A 22295-nucleotide genomic window follows, 5' to 3' on the forward strand; every position below is an offset into this window, starting at 1 on the left:
TACTATCTGCATGGAGTCTGCATGTTCTCCTATGTTAGCATAAGTTTCTTCCAGGTCCTCTGGTTTCCTCCCACAGTCCAAAGACATACTGCTGGTTAATGGGCTTCTGGGAAAGTTGGCTCTGGTTATGGGTTAATGAGTGTGCGAGTCTGTGTGTGTCCTGCAATGGCCTGACCTCTCGTCCAGGGTGTATCCTGCTTTGCGCCAATTGCTTCCCTGCAACCCTGAGTTGGATAAAGCAGTTAGGGAATGGATGGATGAGTGGAAGTTCTTCGTACTGGATGAACTACAGCACTGTATAGTAAGAGAAAGCTGCTTTGTAGAACGGACTTCATCTTTGAATTTCAAAGCTATAACTTTGAATTCAAACTTCGTTATAACAGGGGAAACATTTTAGGTAATCTGAAGAGTTAAATAAAAGATCGAATTGAGAGATGGCGCTTTGGTCCATCTTGTTAGAATGTAACGCTGGCGTGTGCAGGCACCCCTTTTCTGTGAATCGAGACAGTGCTGCAAACTGTGAGCTCCTCTTAGCCTGTCCTCTGCCCCACATGGAAAAAACAAAAAAACGCTTGGAAAGGCTCTGCTAGTTTCTGAGGATTTCCGGACACAGTGATCTCCCAGCTTACACAATTCTTGGTGTGTGAATGGCTCAAGTTAGATGGGAAGCAGCATCCTACGTTCCGAAAAGACCTGCCTTTAAAATAGATCAGCAGTGCTGTGACCTCCTTAGCCCCTATTCCTCAAAAAGAGCATTTGACCTTCTCCTCCACAGACTGGCGCAACAGCTGTAGCAGAATTCGCAGCGAGCTGCTGTCTGGTGCCAGTGTTGAACAGCATCAAAGAGCTCTATATGTGGGTCAAAAATCAGGAATTACGCCAGTGCGATCATTACCCATCTTCCCCCAACAGTGGCCTGACAGCACTTTAATACTCAGTCAGTGATGATGGAAGATCAGAATGATATGAATACCGAGTTATGGCTGAATTTAAAATCAAGTTTTATGGAATTTCATTAGCTGGTATATTCTATGAACAACATTACTGCATCTTGCCTATAGGGTTTGCAGACGCAAGTGGCTTGCGTTTCAGGAATGTTCAAGAGTAAAATCCATGGTAGATGAGTTTCATTATCCAGCGACTGGCAAGGTTATGACAGCGTTGTGATACGTCTCACTTTGTCTTTGATACAGGCCACATGATACAGGCCATAGGATGATCCTACCTGGAGGTCTGTGAAGGAGGTGCTGTCCTGATCAATAGATCAAGATTCCTCCAGAGGCCTGTTAATGCCAATGGTGATATTTCCTGGGAAATGATTCCTACAGCTGACTTATCCTATTTAATGTTACTTACTAACAGGTATGGACAGGTATCTTGTAGACGGTGTTGCTTCATTCATTGTTCAAAAATTATATTGGGGAACAGTATCAATAAATACATAAATAAATAATACAGTGCATTAGGTTGCTTAAATCTTTACTTTTCTCTTTTTTTCTTGCAAATCCTTCTACTCCTGCTGTCTCTTTAAAATTTCCATAAGGACATCTTAGAATAGAAAGCAGTCTGTCACCATGTGCTGTCACTAAAGTTAATGACAATAACTGTTCAGCGGCCCAGTTAATTACACCATGGGGACGGAGATTATTGTAATTAAGTATGAAGACTCTCTCTCCCATTTTCCTGTGTGCCGGTTCTCAAGTGGCATCCATAAGAAGAGCAAAAAACACTAGTGTGATCTATGAATTTCCAAAGACTTTTTCTGTCCCTAATGAATTTCTGTTCCTGCTTAGGAGTTCACGGGGACAAAATTAAAAAAAAACATCCGACCTGCTCGGTCTCACTGAATGTGTCGTCTCCACACTGCTCCCATAATAAGAAGAAAGCAACTGTGCATTCATAAAAATCAGTGTGTGTACTTGCAAGTACCCCGATCTTACTCGCCCAGTGACACATTTATCCTTCCTCACACTGGGCTGCTCTTACATGGTACCTAAAACAACATCTTCATCAGTATCTGTGGTGTACCTTTTTATTTAAACTTATCATACACATCAGGAAAAAGGGACACATGGACCACCATTCCCACCCCTTCCCTCACCACCCAAGTTCACAAGAGTTCATGAGAAGGGACCGATTTGGCCCAACGTGTCCTTTTAAATATATAATACAGTAGCTAATTGACCCCAGCATGTTTCTTGAAAGAAGTCAGGTTATCAGCTTCAACAGCATGGCTGAAAAGACACATTCCACACTCCCACCACTCTTTGTGTAAAGTCCCGTCCTGCTTGGAGGATGTCATCCACCTGTTTCTTGAAAGAAGTCAGGGATCGGCCTCCCCAGCATGGCTGGGCAGCTTGTTCCAGATCAGCACAGTCCCTAAGGGCAAAAGTCAAAGGACCTTTTAAATACAACACAAGCAGTAGAAGCAGCTTCTAACAAGGATTGAGTGGCTCGGCAGACGCACTCCAAACCTCTGCTGCCCTCTTCAGGCACCGTGGATCCATGCAGTAAAGAGTTCCAAATATATTATCAAGGCAGACAAGGAGTCAGCGATCCCAAGGGATATGTCTGTAGTGTATTACGTGTCAAGGGATGCAGTTAATGAAAACAGAGATTACTGTGAAGAAGACTATTGGGATCTCTGTGCAGGATATATCCGAATGTTATTGCATGTCTAGCAGTGTAGGTAATAGTAAGCAGGTACCTGTAATACTCTTGTTATATTCAGACTTTCACCGTGTGCACTCACATGGATGGAAGAGATTACACAGGATACAGTTCCTGAGGCAGAAAACATTTTGCGTGCTTAAAACTGGTGTCGGAACAAAAGATATTGCAAAGGAGGGGATGCGAATACAAAGAGGGAATTGCGCACTCCACGATTCAGAGATAATTAAAAAAAATGTTTGTTCTTAATAATTGCACACTACCTGACAATTGCTATAACAATTGCTCGTTCCAGTTGATTTGAGGTAGGGAAGTTAAGGATTACATCACGGTTGGTCGTGTGGAGCGACGCCTGTGACTTTGCAATACTATACAAAGGGCTTGTTCGTCGATCACGCAGCGGCAAACCACAGGTATTGCTGGGGCAAAGAAAATGAACACGTCTAATACTGTCGGACAGGTCTGATGAAAGGAGGAATTCTGGCGTGTGTTTGACCTGCGTCCCAGCCAGCTGCGTCATCATTCCACCCTTTCCTTCGGTACAAATTGAAAAGACGAGAGACCTCAGAGAGGTACCTGGAACTCCTTTGAAGAGGTTAGACGTCCTCCCTGTGGCAGTGCTCGGTATTACAAGGTAGGTGCGCCCAAAATAATTCACATGAGTTTCAGGCGCTAACCGGATAAATGAATATTAACTAGATCGGTTTCCAGTACACCACAAACCAGAAACGTCTCAGGGGATTAAGGTTTAGAAACCAAGTTTGCCGAGGTTTATTTTTAACACACGGTTTCGGATTTTAGCACTCCATCAACATTTGGGGTTATTTTACATTACTGCTGTACGGATTTAAATATTGACGCGTTCTGGGCTGCCTGAAATAAAAAAAAACACTGTAGCATAATACTTCTGGGACAGAGGACGTGCTTGAGTGAAGCATTCATCAGCAAGCGTTCCAAGGAGCCCTCTTGACATGTAGGATATTAAGTTGGGCTAAAAATACTACTCCCTGACTCGCAGGCAGGAATATCAGATTAAAACGGGTGTACGACTTGAATTGCTTCTGCTAGGCTTCGACCGACAGAACGGGTCAGGTTTAACGGTCCTCCAGTTCCGCGTTTTCCCGATCAGTTGAAGTCAAGACCTCACCGTCGGCGGCCTCTTGTCCAAATTTAGAGACCGGAAAAACGTGCTAAGAAAAAAAAAGGACGTTTTGTACAAACTCAGCGACTAGCCCCAGCGAGAAAGTCACCGGAGATGTTACGGGGCCCTCGCCTTTCTGTTTTGATGTGTCTCGCACTGTACGGTGAGCGACAACCTACTCTCGTCCGTCCGTCGCTTGCTTGTGTCTTTCTGACGTTCTGGACCAGTACAAATTATTAATATTACACTACGCTTGACGCAGTACTTTTACCAAAAAAGTTTTTTTTTTAATTTCACCTCGGATTCTGGACTCGGTGCTCGACTCAAGCACGTTTGGACTTCCCGCCTGCGGAGCGTGTTGCGGTTTCCCCTCGTTGTCTTTCTGTTCCTTCTTGTACCTTTGTTCGCTCTCTCTCTCTCTCTTTCCACTTTTCCCACTCCTCCCTTCTCCTGCTGTCTCCGTTCGGCCTTGGCTACCCTCTCCTTTCGCTTTCTTCCTCTCCTTCCCTTCGTCTCTTCGTCTTCCTCATCTCCCTCTCCCTCGGTCCTCGCCCTCGCTCACATTCCCATTCAGATTGAAGTGATAGTCTTCCTCATTGGCACAGCCGGTGAATTACAGTTGCCAAAGCAGAAACGATTCATTCAGCGTTTACAGACATTTACCGTACAAACACGTTATCATGTTTACAGACATCACATAAAAGATAAAATAATTTTGAGAGACTGGCTCACTGTTCCTCAGACTGTGACAGAAGATCACATACTGGGCACTGGGCTGCAGCTCTGTTGAGTTTCCTTCTGCTTCCCTCGGTAGGATTGGAATGCCAGGATTAGATTTGTTATTTTAGGGAAGAAAGTTTGTCAAATCCCAGAGAATTGCTCACTGTGCTGAGAATAGTCTGTCTCTACCTCTTCTTGCAGGTAGTATGAGCACAGCCTGTCCTCTCTGGGCAGCCAGGTCTGCCTGTGTCCAGTGTTTATAGTCAGGCTGTGGTCACTGAGCCTGTCCTCTCTGGATAGCCCGGCCTGCCTGTGTCCAGTTTCTATGGCCAGGCTGTGGTCACTGAGCCTGTCCTCTCTGGGACACACCGGCCTGCCTGTGTCCAGTTTCTAGGGCCAGGCTGTGGTCACTGTGGTCACTGAGCCAGTACTTTGTCGGAATCTGTTTCTCTTCGCCGTCTCTGATCCGGGCGAGGTACAGTACGCAGCTCTCTGACCTGGGTAAGACTCGGCTTTCTCTCCTTCCCTCCTCCTCAGTGAGTCAGGGCTGGTGTGGCTGTGTGGAGGTAGATTCGAGGACCGAGGCAGTGACTGGCCACGGCTTCAAACTGGGCTGCATCTCCTGCAAGAGGCGAGGAGAGGTGGCGGCGTCTGCGTATGTGGAGTGGTACTTCCAGGCGAAAGGAGAGTCCGACTTTGTCCAGGTGAGCAGCACCTACCCTAAGCAGGAGGGTTTTTAGCACAAATCCAAGACTTAGTCCCATCAAAGTCGGTTTGTTGCCCCCCTAGCGGGTAGAAGCTGAAATTAAGAAACCCTCAAATTAAGATAAAATAAGATATGATAAGATCACTTTATTGGCCACATACAATTTCTTGTATCAGGAATTTGTCTTTTCGCATACCCCAGCTTGCTCTCCATGAGACACAGACAGGGAGAGAAGCTTGGGGTCAGAGCACAGGGTCAGCCATTGTACAGCGCCCCTGGAGCAGTTGGGGTGAAGGGCCTTCCTCAGGGGCCCAACGGAGTAGGATTCCATTACCGGCTGTGGGATTTGAACTGGCAACCTTCCAGCCACAGGCTCAGATCCTGAGCCACAGAGCCAGCGCTCCCCCCCTCACAAATTAGCAAGCATTGCTCATAAAATGGTATTCTTTCCCCACTGAACTTTTTTCTAACTTGTCTTCCAAACATTTCCACTATATACTGTCACCACATGATCGCATTAATTAGTATGGCTGCTGATTCATTCTGCAGAACTTTACTGCAAAAACTGCATTGTGGAGAGAACAGATGTGGTGCAAATAAAAATGTTTACAGCAGTGGTTGACAGTCCTGGTTCTGGAGGGCCCGTGTGTCTGTATGTCTGTTCAGGATTCCCCGTCTGTATGGAGATTCACCCCTGCTGTTTTCAAGAAATGCCCTGGGATTTTTAATAAGTCAGGACCTGGGTTTTGTCTCTTCCACTGATACCTCTCCCAGTAGCAACCTCAGCTTTCCCAGGAGTACTGGCTCACACCTTTTGAGCTCCAGTGGGCTGCCAGCTGTGAGTTACAGGGTGATACACTGTAGTTGCTGGCTATAATAAATGTTACAGTGGTATTTTGTGTGTGGCATATTCTCCTCCACCTTGCATAAACTGTTTCCCGGCGGGAATCGCGTCCTTCCGTTCGGAAGCATCCTCACCTGCAGCGATGCAGCTGGTGCCCCTGTGTCTCTCTGCTTCCTGGCTCCCGCCCAGATCTACGAGTACAGAGACCAGACCCCGGCCATCCTGCACGAGCAGTTCCTGGAGCGGCTCGCCTGGAACGGCAGCAAGAGGACGGACGACCTCCAGGACGGGTCCCTGTACATCCTCAACGTCACCCTGAACGACACGGGCACCTACCGCTGCCACTTCTACCGCACCCTCTTCCTGCACATCCAGGAGCACCACACCAACGCCACCAAGCTGGTCCAGCTCTCTGTGGTGGAGGAAGGTCTGGACGCCGTTCCTGGGCTCGGCCGTCACCTCCGTGTCCTGCCTTGTGCCCGTTGCTAGCTGGGATAGGCTCCGGCTCACCTGCAGCCCTGTAGTGGATAAAGAGCTTAGAAAATGGATGGATGGTTGTTGACTATACAGTGCTGGCCTTGCTGGTTTCATCCATCCACCCAGTTTCTATCCTCTTCTTCCAGCTGCTTACAGGGGAAGCAGCTGCCGATCCTGGCAAGCAATGGGCCCCAAGGTGGGTACACCCTGGACGAGACATCAGGCCATCGCGGGGCGGACAGACACAAACACAGAGACACACGCCCACACCAGGGCCAATTTTCCCAGAAGCCAATTAATCTCCCAGCATTTCTTTGGACCATAGGGAGAAACCTTTGTGAACACGGTGAGGACATGCAAACTCCACACATATGCACCTCAGCTCCAAGGGCTGCAAGATAGCAGAGATAAATACTTTGCCACCATGCCTTCCCTGATATTTTCAGTATATTTTAAAGTGCTGTGAAACCCTCACAGGTTTCGCATAAATACCATGGTAAAGTGTGCACTTCCTATGGTCAATTCAGGAACGTAAGAATACTTTCGAATGATAGAAAGCCTGTCAGCCCAGCGAGTCCATGTGGTAGTTAGCTAGGTAGTAGTAGTTAGGGTGTCGGCTTCAACAGCTTGTTCCACACTCCCACAGCTGTTTGTGTAAAGAAGGGCCTCCTGTTCTCCGTTTTAAATCCACTCCCACGTAGTTTCCATTTGTGCTTCAGTGTTATTCTGGAGAAACCCACTAGGTTGACTTTGTTAGGGCCTCCGAGGATTTCAGATGTTTGTATCGGGTGCCCTCTGTTCACGACCATGGGTCTCGAACAAGCCAGTTCCCTCTTCCTGTCTACACGGACGCTGAAGTGTGCACCCCAACACTCTCTAATGCAGGAGCAACGTGAGGGTAGGGAATGAGCCGCTTGGACTCTGAAACCTGCGGCGAATGTTTCTCTCCCTGCCCAGCTAACCGGGAGCTGACGTCGATCATCTCTGAGGTCTTCATGTACCTGTGCATCGTGGGTTTCCAGGTCGGCATTGTCCTGGTGCTGGTTCTCTGCTATAAGAAGACCGCCGCGGCCGCAAGAGAGAGCGAGAGAGAGAAGGAGTGAGTTCTCTGCACCCCACATCCGACACATACGGAGGTCGCCTTCACAATCGCCCCCTTGACAAGCTAGACAGAGTGAGTCCTGCGCCCAGTCCTTTGGAATGAAGGAACGCTTCTTCATTTCTTGTGGGGAGGCTCACTGTGTGAAGACACACTCTTTCGAAACCGTTTGAGACCATGTCTCTGCTCTTTATCACTCTAATTCTTTGCAATATCAAAAACGTCATTTCCACTCACACAAAGAGGCTTCTTTTGAGCTTCGCTGGTTTACTTCTTGTGCACACAGGGTGGAAAGGTGGGGTTTTGTTGGATTGCACCTTCAGCATTTTAGTCTCTGTAAAAGACCTTTGAGCCTTTGAACACGCAGACCTTTGAACCTTCAAAAATGAAGGAATCAGCATTTTAGTCTCTCTTTGCAGACCCTTGGACAGCAAAGACAACTGTGCTGGGATCCAGGTGGATGAATAGGCCAGAAAGAACTGACTATTGAAGATCGAGGTAAGAGCTCTCATTTAGCGACAGTCAGGACCATCTGCCATGTCTGCTCCCTAATTCCCAATCCAATAGCTCACAGACAACCAGTGTAAAGAATGGCCAGACTTTGTCTCTGCAATATTGTTATCATAGGGCATCCTATCATTCCTGGGGACCCACACCACCTACTGGTTTTCATTGCAGCTAAGCCCGTTATTAAAATGCATCCTTATTTGAAAACAACATGTTGCTGGGATGTCACTTTGCAAGCTTTTTTCCTACTCAAAGGTTGGTTGGTTCTTACGAAACATGGCAGTTAAAAGGCAGCCTCCTACATAAATGTCTATGGACTGAAAGCAATGTGGTGAAATGAAAGCTATTAATAGGTTAATTGATTTGACTGAGTGCTCAGGTGAACAAATGCAAGCAGATGTGGGGGTCCCCAGGAAACGAATTGGGACCCTCTGGGCTTGTACACTTCAGTAGGTTAGTAGCTACCTATTGGCACAATGCACTAGGATTATTAATCATTATTATGGAATCAGTTCTCCTGTCTCTGCCCAGAACCCTGCAGAATATAAGGTTTTTGTCCCACAATATGGCTGATATTATTTTATTTGCTTTTTTATCACAGGCACAAGAAGCTACCATAAGCCATCCTTGTTGTTTTTTTTTAATCTGCATGAAATACAGTATGTGATTATCGTCCTGGAAAACTGTGGTTGGTGGGATAGTTTCTGTTTTTAAGGTAGACTTTGCATTGATCCAACCTCAGCAAGAGGTCGGTGCTGCACAGATGTTTCATAAAGAATAACACACACAAGCTTACCGTTATTACCGTTTTATTATAGTCACTTATGGCTCCAAGTGAGCATGCTATGCTTCCCCTGAAAAACAAAACAAATTTGTAAATGCCATTTTTATAGGGCTTTATGGTGACATAGTGGTCAGCATTCCTGCTTCACAGCCCTGGGGCCTGGGTTGACATTCCAGACCCGGTCTGCTGTCTGTGTGGAGTCTGCATGTTCTCACCGGTTTCACATGGGTTTTCTCCAGCTGCTCTGGTTTCCTTCCACAGTCCAAAGACATGCTGGTGGGTTAATAGGTTTCTCGGAATGTTGGCCCTGGCCTGTGTGTGCCCTGTGATGGACTGGTGTCCTGTCCAGGGTGTACCCAGCCTTGTGTCCATTGCTTGCTGGGATGGGCTCTGGCTTCTGCAACCCTGAATTGGATGAAGCATTGGATGACCTTGTCCTGTCAAGTGGGTTTTCCTGCAGACTAAGTCATAAGGTCTTTTTTTTCTCCCTTGTCATGAGTTAGATAGGAGAGTGAGTGAAAAGAAGCATTTTGTACCAACATCGTAAACAGTATTATCCGTCTAGATCAATCACATTCAGACCTGTTTCTGCTGGGTCTTCACAGGTCCATTCCACCCTGGATTCTTAATGACTTGATCTGAAGCAGTCATTCAAGTAATTGGTCTGTAGCTCTTCACTCATCGAGGATTATAAGTGACCTATAAAACCTAGTGAACTTCTGCTTTCAGAAGCAGGAGAGAATCTAGAACCAAAATGTTCCATACTTACATCCTCATGACATAAAGCTAGAAATAAAGACTCTTTTAAACACGTCATTAGTTCCCACTGTCTTTGTTTTCCTCCAGAGAATTCTTTCTAATTAGATGCTGCAGCACTTGACCATGTAGGCCCTTATAATCAATCTTGTGTGCGCCCTCTTTAGACTGGGAAGGCCTGATCTCGTTTTGCTATCATTACCTAAATTAAATTCTGAAACCTCAGGTGGTTGATAGAATAAGGTTGCCTGTTTTAAATTACCCAGTTAATGTTTAGCAGTGCTTTTACCTTGGGTGTCGATTATATAGTTCTGCTAGAAAAGCCTTTCACACATGAAATTAAATGCATGTTTGGGTTGCAGGCTTATGCTGGTGTTTAATCACTTCAACGGTTTAAATTTGGCACCTTTTTGCTGATGTGATCCATCTCTTTGTACAATCTGAGAACTAATAAACCACCTTCATAACAGTTTCTTTTTCTCACTGACTTTTTCCCATAATCTCTGATTATTCTGTTGCTTTTGTACTGAAACTGGGCTCATGTGGAGGGGTATGTAGTTCTTTATCGCACGGTACAGTAGTAATATTTGCAAATGTACGCTGCAAGCGCATTTTATGAGCCGATTTAATAGATACTGATTAATTAAAGTTCGATTTTTTTTTCTGGAGGGGGCAATGAGAGTGTCATGTTGAACAACAGCACCAAAAATTGAAGAAGCGCAGAAGAGTGGAGCTTTTCGCATTTATTGCATGAAAATATCCCCCATTTCATTTGCAAAAAAAATGTAAAACATCACGTTAAAAAAATTCCAATTCTTTGGATTTCACAGTGAGTCTCACAAGGTCCGCCACTCTTTTGAATTCCAGACTTACAAAAAAGCGTGATCCTTGCTTGTCAGTTCTGGGAGTGAAATATCAGATATACTCACAATACTGGCCCATGTACACTGTACATTTCCTGACCAAAACAAAACCTAATGTCCTCATATGTCTAAACAAACGCAGACGATCACAAAGCTGATTGTACTTAAGACCTGACATACTCTGGAATGATTAGGAATGCACAACACAGGGTACTGTAATATAACTGGCCTACAGGGGATGGGTCTCCCAGTCCTAGTGCTCAGGACATTGTGACTCTAGTTCTGGTTGCAGCTGAAATATTTATTCCTCAAGCTTGTTTGTCATGTTGATGTGGGCTGAACTCTGATCAGTCTGTTCTCAGCTTTCTGAAACTGCCCTCTTTAGAGCTCTTAATAGGTTACTAATCAATCTTGTGCAGACGCACGTGGGCAATGTCTTGATGAAAACCACGCTGGATCTGCATGGGGCCCAATCGGTCACGTTCCTCCACTAAGGAGACTAAGGCCCTCTCAGATTCGGCACAAGGATACCAAACACCTAGCTAACATTTGAAAAAACGCGGCTCGGGTCAGCTTGAAAGCAAACCAGATACTACAGATCAGCACAATGCCCAGCACTGTTGTGCCAGGGGAGGCCACACCTGGCTCTTAAGGGGCAGAATTCTGCAGCATTCAGTAATATTGTATTAGTGAGGTGTAACGGAAAGCCATTCTCTTAATGAAGACATTGATTCTGAACCTGAGAATAGGATATACTCTGACCCTAAAGGGCGGGGTGTGGTCAGCCCTGGTCTGCGACTGGGAAGGGGGAGTTGGTGTCTAAGACTGGATTCACTGTCCCATGAGGTCAGCGATCAGAAAGGGCTGCTGCTCAAGCAGTATCTGGTAGAGTATGCGCTTGCCTCTGGCCCCAGCAGACAGTATGGGCCCTTGAAACAGCCTCCTCATTTTCTCCTGGTGGGTGGGGGCTGCCAGGATGCTGCTGTACATCTCCGGGTTGAGGATTCCCCTCACCAGCAGTTCATCCAGGAGGGGCTCCACCTGCGTCACCCTCTGTATGAAGTCATTCCGATGTTTCTCCACGAAATTCACTTCTGTCCCAAAAGAGATGGGGGGAGAAGAGAATATCAGGTGTGTTTGGTCAGGCCGGCACAGAAAAGGGTTGTAGGCCCATATTATTCCTTTCCGAATGTTCCTTTTGGATTTATTGCACCCGAATGCTTGGGATATGGTGAACATTTCGGGGGAAAAAAACTGAGAAATTTGGAAATAGCGATCTCGTGATTGAGCATTGGTTAGGAACGTCAGTACAATTCGCTCCAATATAATATTTCTTAATAAAAAAGTTACAATTTTAAGACTCTGGGTGGAGAAGACGATTTCTTATGCAAATAAAGTAGTATCCTGCTGGCTCATCATAACTGAGAAAGAGTATCATTTAGCTACAGAATCCCTGTCCACATAGCCTGGGGGGGGGTTGAGATTTTAGGTAGGAATAAGTCTAGGGGTGGCTGGTTCTCTGTTCTCACCATCCATATTGATGGGGATGGCTGGTGCACTTGATGGTGCAGCTGGTTCTTGGCAGGTGCCTCCTCCTGTAGCGGATCCACTGGGGCTGATGTCTCCCACCACTACAATCACAGAAAGCACAGTGAGGCATTCATGCTTACTGTCCAGCACCTGCCTCTAGTTATAACACAGCTGGAATACACGGCTCATGTCTCACTAGAACGGCATAGTCTCGGGTCCACGTGACCTCTGGAGCAGTCCTGCTGCATCTCACTGCAAACGGAGTTCTGACAGGAGCGGGACCTGCTCGCATTCACGGATTGCCAGTAAGCCCTGCGGTAACATGATACAAATCTGGTTGCTCTGCACGTCAACATCGCTCTTACCCGCAGGCTTGGATTCGATATTTTAAAGAGATTTTCCTTGCTTTATGGGATGCAGTTTAAAGAATCATCTTGTAAATAAAAACAGGAAGACTACTTTTATGTTTTGAAAAAAAACTTTCGATTCACCAAACATGGTTACACTCACCTTTAAACACGTTTCTCCAATGTAACCATCTGACGTTTTACTGGAGGCAGATAAACGTAAGGTGATTTGGATCCGTTCAGTTTATTTGTAAGCAGGTTATTAAGTTACAAACAGACAGGTTCTAGACGGCCATTTTAAGATATTCAATATACTGTAGCATGTTAGGTCCGCATACAGGCTGAGTTACGTACTGTATTGACCTGTCGGCTGGCGATGCGGCTTAGTTCGTGGTCATTAGTTGTTGCTGCTATCTGGAGAGCAAGGCTTTGTGCTAAACGTGCTCACTTTGGGCGACCAGTAAGTAATGTCTCTTTCGGGAGCCGCGAAATGCACAAAAAATAAGAAAAAGGAAGAGGAATGTGGAAAATGTGGAGAAGCGATCATTATCTAAAGCGTTATGTGATCGCTGAAAATAACTTTACAGCGTCTTTGGATTTTGCTGAAGTTATAAAAGTGTTCGTCAGGGGAAAATCAAGAAGAAATCTGTTTAATAATCGTTGTCGTATAATTTAATATATGTTATTCAATGTAATTTCCCACTAACACACTATTTCCCACAAATAAATTCAGTTCCTCAAACTGTAATGTTCGGATACAGACGGAGGGCTGAAGTAAACAGCTCGAAAGCTGTTGTAGCATGACAATCATCTTACAATAATATTATAATAATATTCCACCATCCGTGTTTAATATCTGAAAAGTTAGAATTAAACGAAGGAATTTTATTTAGAACATAGATGCGCGCTTGTTGGCCAGGCTCGTCTCCAACACATTAACGAAGCCCCGCTTTGTCCCTCGCAGGCGATTACAGAATCGAGAATGTTAGATTGTGGGAGAAAAGAAAAACGTTCCTACACTGTAATTCCATCCAACCCTTTGCTTTCTGGACTCTTGTGAGGTTGGAATGCTTACTTGAAAAGAAACAGGACGCTAGAGTACAGTTCCAGCCTGTGAGGACAGAGTGCAATCGCGTCTCGGAGAGGCACATCGTCGAGGCCATCGCTGTGACGTCACGAAGCAGGGCAGCCCCGAGTCAGAACTATGAGGTTCCGCGTCACGGAGACACGAGTAGATATATATAAACGGCTATTAGGTCAATTGTTGTGAAAGACAGGGTAGAAATTCTGAATGAATGAAGAAGAAGAAGTTGCTACTCTATTGTAAAATGTAAAATCCATTCACGTTTCACATTCTGCCCTGTAGTTCCTTTTTTAAAAACAAATGGACAGAAGATTAAACAACAAGCCGGAACAGACCGGAACCGAAATGTACATAACACTTTTGCGTTGTTTTTCGAACCCGGAAAAGTGAAATGCACTTTAGAGGATCCATTTGCGACGGAGGGAATGTGCTTTCCTTAACCCATTCGGTGCAGAACAGCATTTTTTTGTTGTTGTTGTTTTCAACTGAAACGGAACCGGCAAGCACGCTTCCGAGGGTGCAAACTTCATGACTTTGATGTGCTGTATATACCGTAGTACGGATTCGCTGGATAAACACGGCGCGAAAGAAATAACTCACCGGCAAGACCTTTAGATCTGCATCCAGGGCTAAATCGCTTCCAAATAATTGCTCACTAAATGTCTCCCTGTCGTCCCTTTGAGTTCTCGGTTACGCGTGCTGTGCGCGGTACTTTGCCGCTGTCGATATGCAAACCTTCAGATGTGATAGTTTCTCTTCCTGTTTAGTGACACCATGCCCTGGACACCGAGCTTTTTCATTTACCAACCTCACAAATTATCGACCTTAAGCCTGGTGCACTTCAGATCCTTGTGTGTGTGTGTTTCGGGTTTTGCAAATTATTTTTTTAGGCCATAAAGAACTCGACGACGAACTAAATCGAAAGTAAGCACGTTTCCTACTCGATAACACGTTGAAGAGAAGAAACAAATTGTATAACCTTTCCCGGGGTTTCTTTTCCCCCGCGGGGTCGCAGCCCGCCTACTTACGCGATTTAGTTTTGTCGCTGAGTGTGGTGGCCAGGTGGTTCTCGCAGATGTCCCTCAGAACTTCTACCGTGACCCGGACAGCCCCGTCCACTCTGAACGTGCTGACCAGCCTGTTAGCAAGATCCAAGGCGTCGGCATCCTGGATCTGCCCTTTCCGGATTTTTGGCTCCCCTGGGCGATCGCACAGTTTGGTCCGAAATTTCTTCAGCCCCTTGTCATCCAGTTCCTCCAAGGTGTCGATGATGTGGTCCTTCAGGGATTTGGCCATCCTTCCTGAAGCTCCGTGCGCGGGCGAGTGTGTTCTGTGCAGAAACAGAACTGCCTGCTCCACCCTTCTCCTTCCTCTCTCGCAGGTCTGCGTTTCTGACTTGAAGGGGCCTGGCTTTGTGAAAATAAAATGTATCTAATACTCCACTGCAATGAAACACCATCCGAGGTGAAGATAAACGGAAAACACCGCAGTTTTATTCAAAAGTTGTTGGTTTCTCGGGCGCTACAGTCTGGCTACATTTAGTTACATTTTACCACACTTTTATAGGAAAACCTTTTATTAATCCTGCTCTTCTGCTGAAGACAGTTCATGAAATCACAACCAATTGAAAGCGACGTGCACCTAATTTTTTTTAGGAAGGAGCACGCATGTTTAACGGTTTTAAGAGTTTGTCCATGAACGAAATAACAGTGAAACCGCCTGTAAGTAACTACTGTCGTGATTCGGTGTTGGTAGACAGATTCACCCAGCAGGGTGTAGCTGATGTGCAGTCACTTTTACAGCGGAATACCCCCGTCTTTATTAATGGATGCATGAGGCCTAGCGTTTCTTACAAATCTCAAATTCTGAGCATGTTCTCAAGTTTAGGAAAAAAAAATACTGTATGTGATGAAACTGAAAGCAAAGGGAACTCTCATTCGATTCAGGGTTTTAAGCCCTGTTTAAACTAACCCACTGAGAAAGCAGTGTTTTGTTTTGTTTTGTTTTGTTTTGATCTGGACGTATCACACACTGGTGTCCTTCAGGATGGGATTCACCAGCTCGTGAGGACCGATAAAGACATTGACATTATCATTATTATTATTATTTGTTTTTAATAAAAAGCCATTTTTCGAAGTACGCGTACACACACACATTAGTCTGAGCAGGGTCATTACCGTCTGTGTAGAAGACTACAGATCATTTCCCTTGGGTTTGAACTGCTTTCATAATGCCCTGGCAGCTACTGTATGTGCCAACGCCCATTCTGTTTCAGCAGTTCAATCATTCATCAGGTTTCTGATTTATACTTTCAGACCGGGACAATCGAACGAGACGATAGCAGTGGCCCCGAGTCCGCGGGTGATCCAGGCCGACGATTCGGCATTACTGTCCCATCAGGTCCTCCATTAGAATGGGCTGCTCCTGCTCCAAAATCCTACAGAGCTCATCTTGCCCCCTTTTACCGCAGGTCACCATGGGGCCGGTGAGGAGCGCCCTCATGCGGCTGACGGGGGTGCGTTCTTCCAGGATTAAGCTGTACTCTTCCTGACTGACGTATTTCTTGGTCAGGAGGGCGTCCAGGATCGGCTCCACCATGGTGACCCGCTGGATGAGGGCGGACCGGTGTCTGTCCACAAAATGGACTCCTGTTGACGCAAAAAAGAAACGTGTTTTTTTTTTAAAAAAAACAACAACAAATACTTCATGACGGCCGTATTTTAGCTCGCGTGTCTTGGTGCCTAAATATGTGGTTAAAAATAATTTCAAAATAGGCCTTAGGTCAGCTGCGAACTTAGGAAGGAATAGCGACCTCTGCAATATCAGAAAAAGATATTCGATAGTTTTACTGGGCCTCCCAGTGGAAGTAACACCTAGTAAACTTGTAGTAGTAGTAGTAGTAGTAATAATAATAATAATAATAATAATAATAATAATAATAATAATAATAATAATAAAACTATGAATACAAAATATCGTGTTTGTGGAGAGGTATTTGTATGTTTAGTTCACTCGTTGTTTTTAGGTTTTTTAGCAGTCTTAGCTTTTAACACCGCTGTCTCCGTGTGTCCTGGGGTGATAGGGTATGAATCTCGCACCCCTCTCCGCCTTCCTGGGGTTCAGATCTCACCGTTCTTCACGTAGCGGTCTTCTGCCGCTGCCCCTGCGGGTGGCCTCCCGGTAGACGCCCCTCCCATCACTGAAAAATGGCGAGGACACGGCGGTGAGACGGAGCTATCTAGCTAGCGGGCCAGACCAGTGTCCTGTCCGTCCTGCTGCGGGTGTGTAACAGGCTCAATTCACGCAATTTCTAACCGCGGGTCGCGTCCCGGCGAGCACTGTGGAGCAAGGCTTGATACAGCCCGGGCAGGACGCTAGCGAATCGCAGGACGTACAGATGCAGACGCACACCCACACCAGGGCCAGTTTTCCCGGAAGTCAGTTAGCCCCGCAGAAAGCACATTTGATCTTAGCCAAAGGGCCAAGAAGCGGTCTAACCTTCAACCAAGTCTTGGACTGAGGGAGAAAACCTCCGCCATCATCCAAATTCCGCGCAGGTAGGACACCAGGAAGCAGCAAAGCTAACCCCTGCGTCACCGTGCCCCACCGACTCGTTATTTTGATTAATATATTCTATAATATTATAATATTATTCTAAGTTGCCCTGCGATGGACTGGCGTCTCGCCCAGGGTGTACCTTGCCTTGCGCTCGTTGCTTGCCGGGTATAGACTCCGGCTTCCCGCGACACCGTATGGTTTAAAGCGGTTTGGCAAATGACACGTGACACCGCATGACGTTATGTACAGCCGCCAAAGCCCACCGCGGTGAACTTTTTTAAAAAAAGTTCATTATCCAACAGCAGTGGGGCGAGAAGGATGAAAAACAGAGCGAAAATAAAACACGTCCTGCTCAGACATGAAAGACAGTCAGCCATCCAGCGGTTTTCAGGAATGTTTAGCGACAGAACAAGTGGAACATGTCGCCGAGACTGTCAGATATCAGATCCGCCCTGACAGCCAAGCAAAACACAATTTATTCCCTCTCGCTCAGGTGAAAAAAAAAAGTGTTAATGACAAACTACAGTAGTTCTTCAAATTAGTGGAATGTATTTTACCATAACGATAGCATAGTAGTTGGGAAATAACAGAATAGTGACTGGGTGACTCGTGTCTTTGTTATGTACCGGTGACCGCACTACATAAACACAACACTAAATTGAAGATGTGGGATATGATTGTGTTACCAGTTAACTTCGGGAAACGACGACATTTTTTCCCGCCAGTTCCTTCTCAAAATCCCAAAGTAAATCCATTGTAAATTTGCCCTTAGTAACGCATGACGCACACGGGTAGATTAAAATATGTCAAAACAACAAGGGCAAAAACGCCATTGTTAGCACTTAATGTATATGATATAATCTATTATCTAACGGGGGTTATCATTTCATTGTTTCCGCTTTTTATCGCATCCAGCAACTTGAAAAAACTCAACTCTTCCATTCTCACCGGGAAATCTATATTACGAAAGCAAGAAAAGTAAATCTTGAACTTAATGAACCCTAACCCTTGTTTAAAGTTAAGAAAAACTTCAATACGGCGTATCTGTTTTCCTATTCGTAGTTAAATTTCCGTTACAAATCTTATAGTTGTAATGTATTTAGGCTGTTGAGCTGGCGACCAGACTTGACTTACTACCCTACAGTTATTAATTACTTTATATTTAATCATATGAAATATATATGATACAGGAACGTATGGCTTTAAGACGTCTCCCGTGGGTCTCTAGACTCACATTCCTTCGTGCTGTCCTGCAGATCTTCGGCCGCCTGGTTCTCGTCAATGGCGCGCAGGAGATCGATCGTGATTTTCACCGCCATCTTCTCCGTGTACGTGCTGATCAGTTTCTCAGCCAGATCAATCTGGTCGCCGTTTTCAATCGCTCCTCGGCGTATTCTGCGGTCCTGGCCGTCGCACAGTTTAGCCTTAAATCTCTTCAGTTCGAAATCCCCGATGTCTTCCAGGGCGGCTATGATGTGGTCTTTGATGGTTTTGGGCATTTTGTGTCAATCGTTGGGCGCAAATGTACGGACAATTCTCGTTGGCAGTCTTCACTTACAGCAGAGGCGTTAATGTGGAGCGGTTTCAAACTACAGATGTCTCTCTCTCTCTCCTCTCGCTCTGATTATTTCTTTCGTTTTCGGTCTCTCGTGGGGCGTGAGGTTCTCTCAAAAAAAAACACACACATGCAAATTAATAGGCTGTTACTAATCAACTCAAACCGTCAGTGGCAAGGTCCTTGCGGATACAGTCCGCAGCTTCACTCCGTGTGGACGGATTGTGTTATGAAAACACATCGAGCTGAGCCGTCTGCTTGTGTTCATCTTCCGTCCTTTTTAAAAGCAGAACGCTCGTCTGAACACGGTTTAGCCTTTCAGAAAATAAGTGAGGGCATTGAGAATCGGGTTTACATGACTGCGCCAAGGCCTGGGGGAGAGAGAGAGACTTGGATATGATGAGCAAGGCAAAGAGCCCGGGTTCAGCTACGAGCTAAGGCGAGGCAATTCAATTCGATTCAATTTATTTCTATATAGCGCCTTTCACAACAAAGTTGCCCCAAGGCGCTTAACAAGGCAAGTGACCACGCATGTTGTGAAGCAGACAGCTAAAGTACCACAGTTCAGTTCGCTCTGAGTGTAAAGTATTTTCTTTTGTGATGCGATGTTGCGTTCCTAGACTGAATCATCCTGTCTTATTTTATTAGTAAAGACGCTTCAATCTTTCGGGTTCGTGCAGGTGGACAAGATATAGGCGCTCCTGTAGCTTTTCTTTGACCATGTGCATATGATTGCACCTCACCGACATTCCTCTTCCATTTTCTTCTCTGACGGAGCTTGGAATGCGGTAGGCTTGACAGTTCCGTTCAGGAAGGACGGAGACAAGCTGAAATGGGTGTAGGGAAGAAAACAACACCACTTTATTTCGCAGTAGTACTTGGCAGTTTCCCGAATAAACAGGCTCAGCCTACATCCGCATCAGATTGGCGCCGTGATTTGGAGCCTTAAGTATCTTTGAGCCTGATTCAGTGGAAGCAGAGAGCAGAAAGGAGTTTTTCTCTGATTGAGTCTCTCGATGATACTTGTTTTTTTCTTATCCGCCCTTGCACCGAATCACGGGTAACAGAAACGGTGAAATCGAGAAGAAGTTCGTGTTAAAGTAGGTGTTTCCCCCCCGGCAGACATGCCGTTGCTTGGACTCGCAGTACTATAAAAATGTTATACGGTGTGCTAGTGCAACCTCACTAGGAATAACAACACCCAGAGCGAAGCGCATTCAAAAGGTTTATTGAGCCAGGACACTGACAGGGCACAATTTTCGCGCTGATGACAAACATATCGGGTTGATTCATTCACAGTACATGTCGAGGAGGGAGGATGCAAGGGACAGAGGGGGATTATGTATCGTATTTATAACTTTTATAGGAAAAATGACAGTCAAAGGGAAATGACGTCAGGAATGATTACAGATTACAGACAGGCTGTTCTCATCTCTCCTTGAAATGCAAAACAAATATTGCTTATAGCTGATTTTCATTGCACGTATTCGGGGAGGGATTTCCCCTTGAGTTGTCCGTTTCCACCCTGATACACATCCCTCCTTTGACGGGTTTTTTTTTTCTCCCGTTTCTTCTATACCGTTGGGGATATTGCTGTAGAGAACAGTGAAGCGATATTGAATGTTGACCTTGAGTGACTTTATTATAAACTTTATTCAAACCGCTTCGAGCTGTGTTCTCACGCCGACATGAGAAAAATCAGCTGTCCGTCATACACCATGTCCATGCTCCGTGTTTTCTTTTTAGGAAAATGAATGCCCAAGTGTTTTCTTCCGGAAGTCGCGGAGTGTGCGAAGTTGGTTAGCGAAGACGGATCCGGAGCAGCTCCACCTGAAAATGCAAGAAATCGAAGTGAGAAACAACTCTCACGCTACCGTCGATTTTGAAAGTTAGCCTCATCTTTCACCCAATAAGCCTTTGGCATTGCGTATTAATGACCCGCCGAATAATGAACATGCCAGTTGACAGGGACCTATACGAGTTAAACAAACATAGTTAAGCAAATTCGATGTCAGACATTTGATTCTGAAAGGAGAGCAATAGGCAAATACAAGCTAATTGTAGTAAATCACAGCGCCTAGGGTTCGTTTGAAAAGGTAATGTCGCTGGGACTACGACTGTTTTCCAGATCATTTTGTTCAAATAATTTGGTCCTCCTCGGATCAGGATTGACAGCCACTTCAGTAGAGGGTTAATTATTCTCCCAATATATTAAAGACGAGCGAGTGCACTCGTCGAGGCTGTGAGGTTCTCAATAAACCGGCCGGACGGTACAAGCCACAGAAGAGGGGTTCTCCACCCTATTATACAGTATTTAGCCTGCACAGACTGTGAAGAGGAAGCGTTGTTAAAAAAAATGAGATAACTATTTACATTTTCGGTGCATGTGTCGTCTAAAGCAAGTGGGTGAGGACGTCAAGATCAGAGCTGGAACACAGTTTGGAAAACGGAATCCTGCTTTGAAAGTTTTACTTTAAAACAAATCGTTTAATTCGCGTTATTTCCGCTTTCTAGTCCCTGTCTTGGTCGTGTAATTTTATTCGGTGAAATTACTGAATGCCCCCCCCCAAAAAAGTGATATGAAGATCTCCAGATGAGCCAAAACCACCAACTACACCAATACCATTGCGAAAACTCGCATTAATCGTTTTTATCCGGCTAAACCGCCGTATTAACTGTTGCAATTTACTGCCATTTCCTCTTCACGAAAACAGCAAAGGCGACGTCAGGATAAACGTGATCGATTTGAGACGGGACCCCGAAGCATCGAAGGCACAATCACCGCAGCTCTCTCTTCTGCCCTTGAATGTCATCATTTTGCCAATCGAATTATTATTATTTTTTAATTATTTTGGAAAGCGGAGAGAACGAAAGTGAAACAGCAACAAAACAGAAGTCAAGTTCAGGAAACCAAGGCGCCAAATTCACACGGGAAATTCACATTCCCCAGATTCATACCTTTACCTCACCTCCTTAAAATTTTGCTTTCAGTTCGTCTGCTTCTTGGTTGAGGTTAATTGCGCGCAACACCTCGATCGCTACTTCTGCAGCCCCGCGCTCCGTGAAGTAGCTGACCAGCAAGTTCACCAGGTCGATAGCGTCTGCCTTCTGGACGCGACCTCGGGGAACCTTCGGCTCCCCTTCACGGTCACACAGCTTGTTTTTAAATTTCTTCAGGTCCTTCTCCTCCAGGTCTTCCAGCGTTTCCAGAATGTGGTCTTTAACGGATTTGGCCATTTTCTGGTTCTTTAAAAAAAAATGTGCAAGCTTCGCAGATTTCCGCGCGCTGTCAGTTGTGAATTGTTTTAAAAAGAAAAAAAACAGGTTCTGCGCCTGCGCCTATTTAAAACCGAAACTTTACACCACGAGTCACAGTAGAAAAAAGCATAACTTATAACACCTTCCAGTGTGTGGGACAGGGACAATCTAGACGCTTCATAGTTAAGTGAGATTTGAAAATACTTCATACGCTAACGTAGAGTCTATTGCAAATTAAGTTAGAGAAATACATTCATAGAGGGGAGGTTCTTAATTAATATTCGTTCATTACACACAAAGCATGTAATGCTTGATGGTTTTAACATTACAATCTTCTACACGAGTCGAAAGGACACAGACAGCCGAAGAGGAGCCTGTGCTCTTAATTCGGTGACT

At 45.4% G+C, this 22295-nt stretch overlaps 3 protein-coding genes across 3 annotated transcripts; 1 reads left to right on the forward strand and 2 right to left on the reverse strand.

The window, feature by feature from the left end:
- Nucleotides 1–3540: 3540 nt before the first annotated feature.
- LOC102686449 (sodium channel subunit beta-1-like) lies at nt 3541–10173 on the forward strand. Its single transcript, XM_015336547.2, has 6 exons — nt 3541–3974; nt 5069–5235; nt 6271–6508; nt 7516–7657; nt 8077–8155; nt 8766–10173. Exons 1-5 carry the CDS (start codon nt 3926–3928, stop codon nt 8123–8125), a joined length of 645 nt encoding a protein of 214 aa, XP_015192033.2. The 5' UTR covers nt 3541–3925; the 3' UTR covers nt 8126–8155; nt 8766–10173.
- A 259-nt stretch (nt 10174–10432) lies between these two features.
- On the reverse strand, nt 10433–14912 carry LOC102686244 (apoptosis-associated speck-like protein containing a CARD). Its single transcript, XM_006641638.3, has 3 exons — nt 14557–14912; nt 12097–12198; nt 10433–11661 (listed from the first exon to the last, which is right to left on the reverse strand). The coding sequence occupies exons 1-3, from the start codon at nt 14822–14824 to the stop codon at nt 11399–11401; spliced, it is 633 nt and encodes a 210-aa protein (XP_006641701.2). The 5' UTR covers nt 14825–14912; the 3' UTR covers nt 10433–11398.
- A 746-nt stretch (nt 14913–15658) lies between these two features.
- LOC107075437 (apoptosis-associated speck-like protein containing a CARD) lies at nt 15659–21979 on the reverse strand. The gene is made up of 4 exons (XM_069185529.1): nt 21618–21979; nt 18321–18588; nt 16659–16727; nt 15659–16176 (listed from the first exon to the last, which is right to left on the reverse strand). The coding sequence occupies exons 1-4, from the start codon at nt 21876–21878 to the stop codon at nt 15914–15916; spliced, it is 861 nt and encodes a 286-aa protein (XP_069041630.1). The 5' UTR covers nt 21879–21979; the 3' UTR covers nt 15659–15913.
- Nucleotides 21980–22295: the final 316 nt, after the last annotated feature.

The sequence above is a fragment of the Lepisosteus oculatus genome, chromosome 27, assembly GCF_040954835.1.
Source record: "Lepisosteus oculatus isolate fLepOcu1 chromosome 27, fLepOcu1.hap2, whole genome shotgun sequence".
NCBI lineage: Eukaryota > Metazoa > Chordata > Actinopteri > Semionotiformes > Lepisosteidae > Lepisosteus > Lepisosteus oculatus.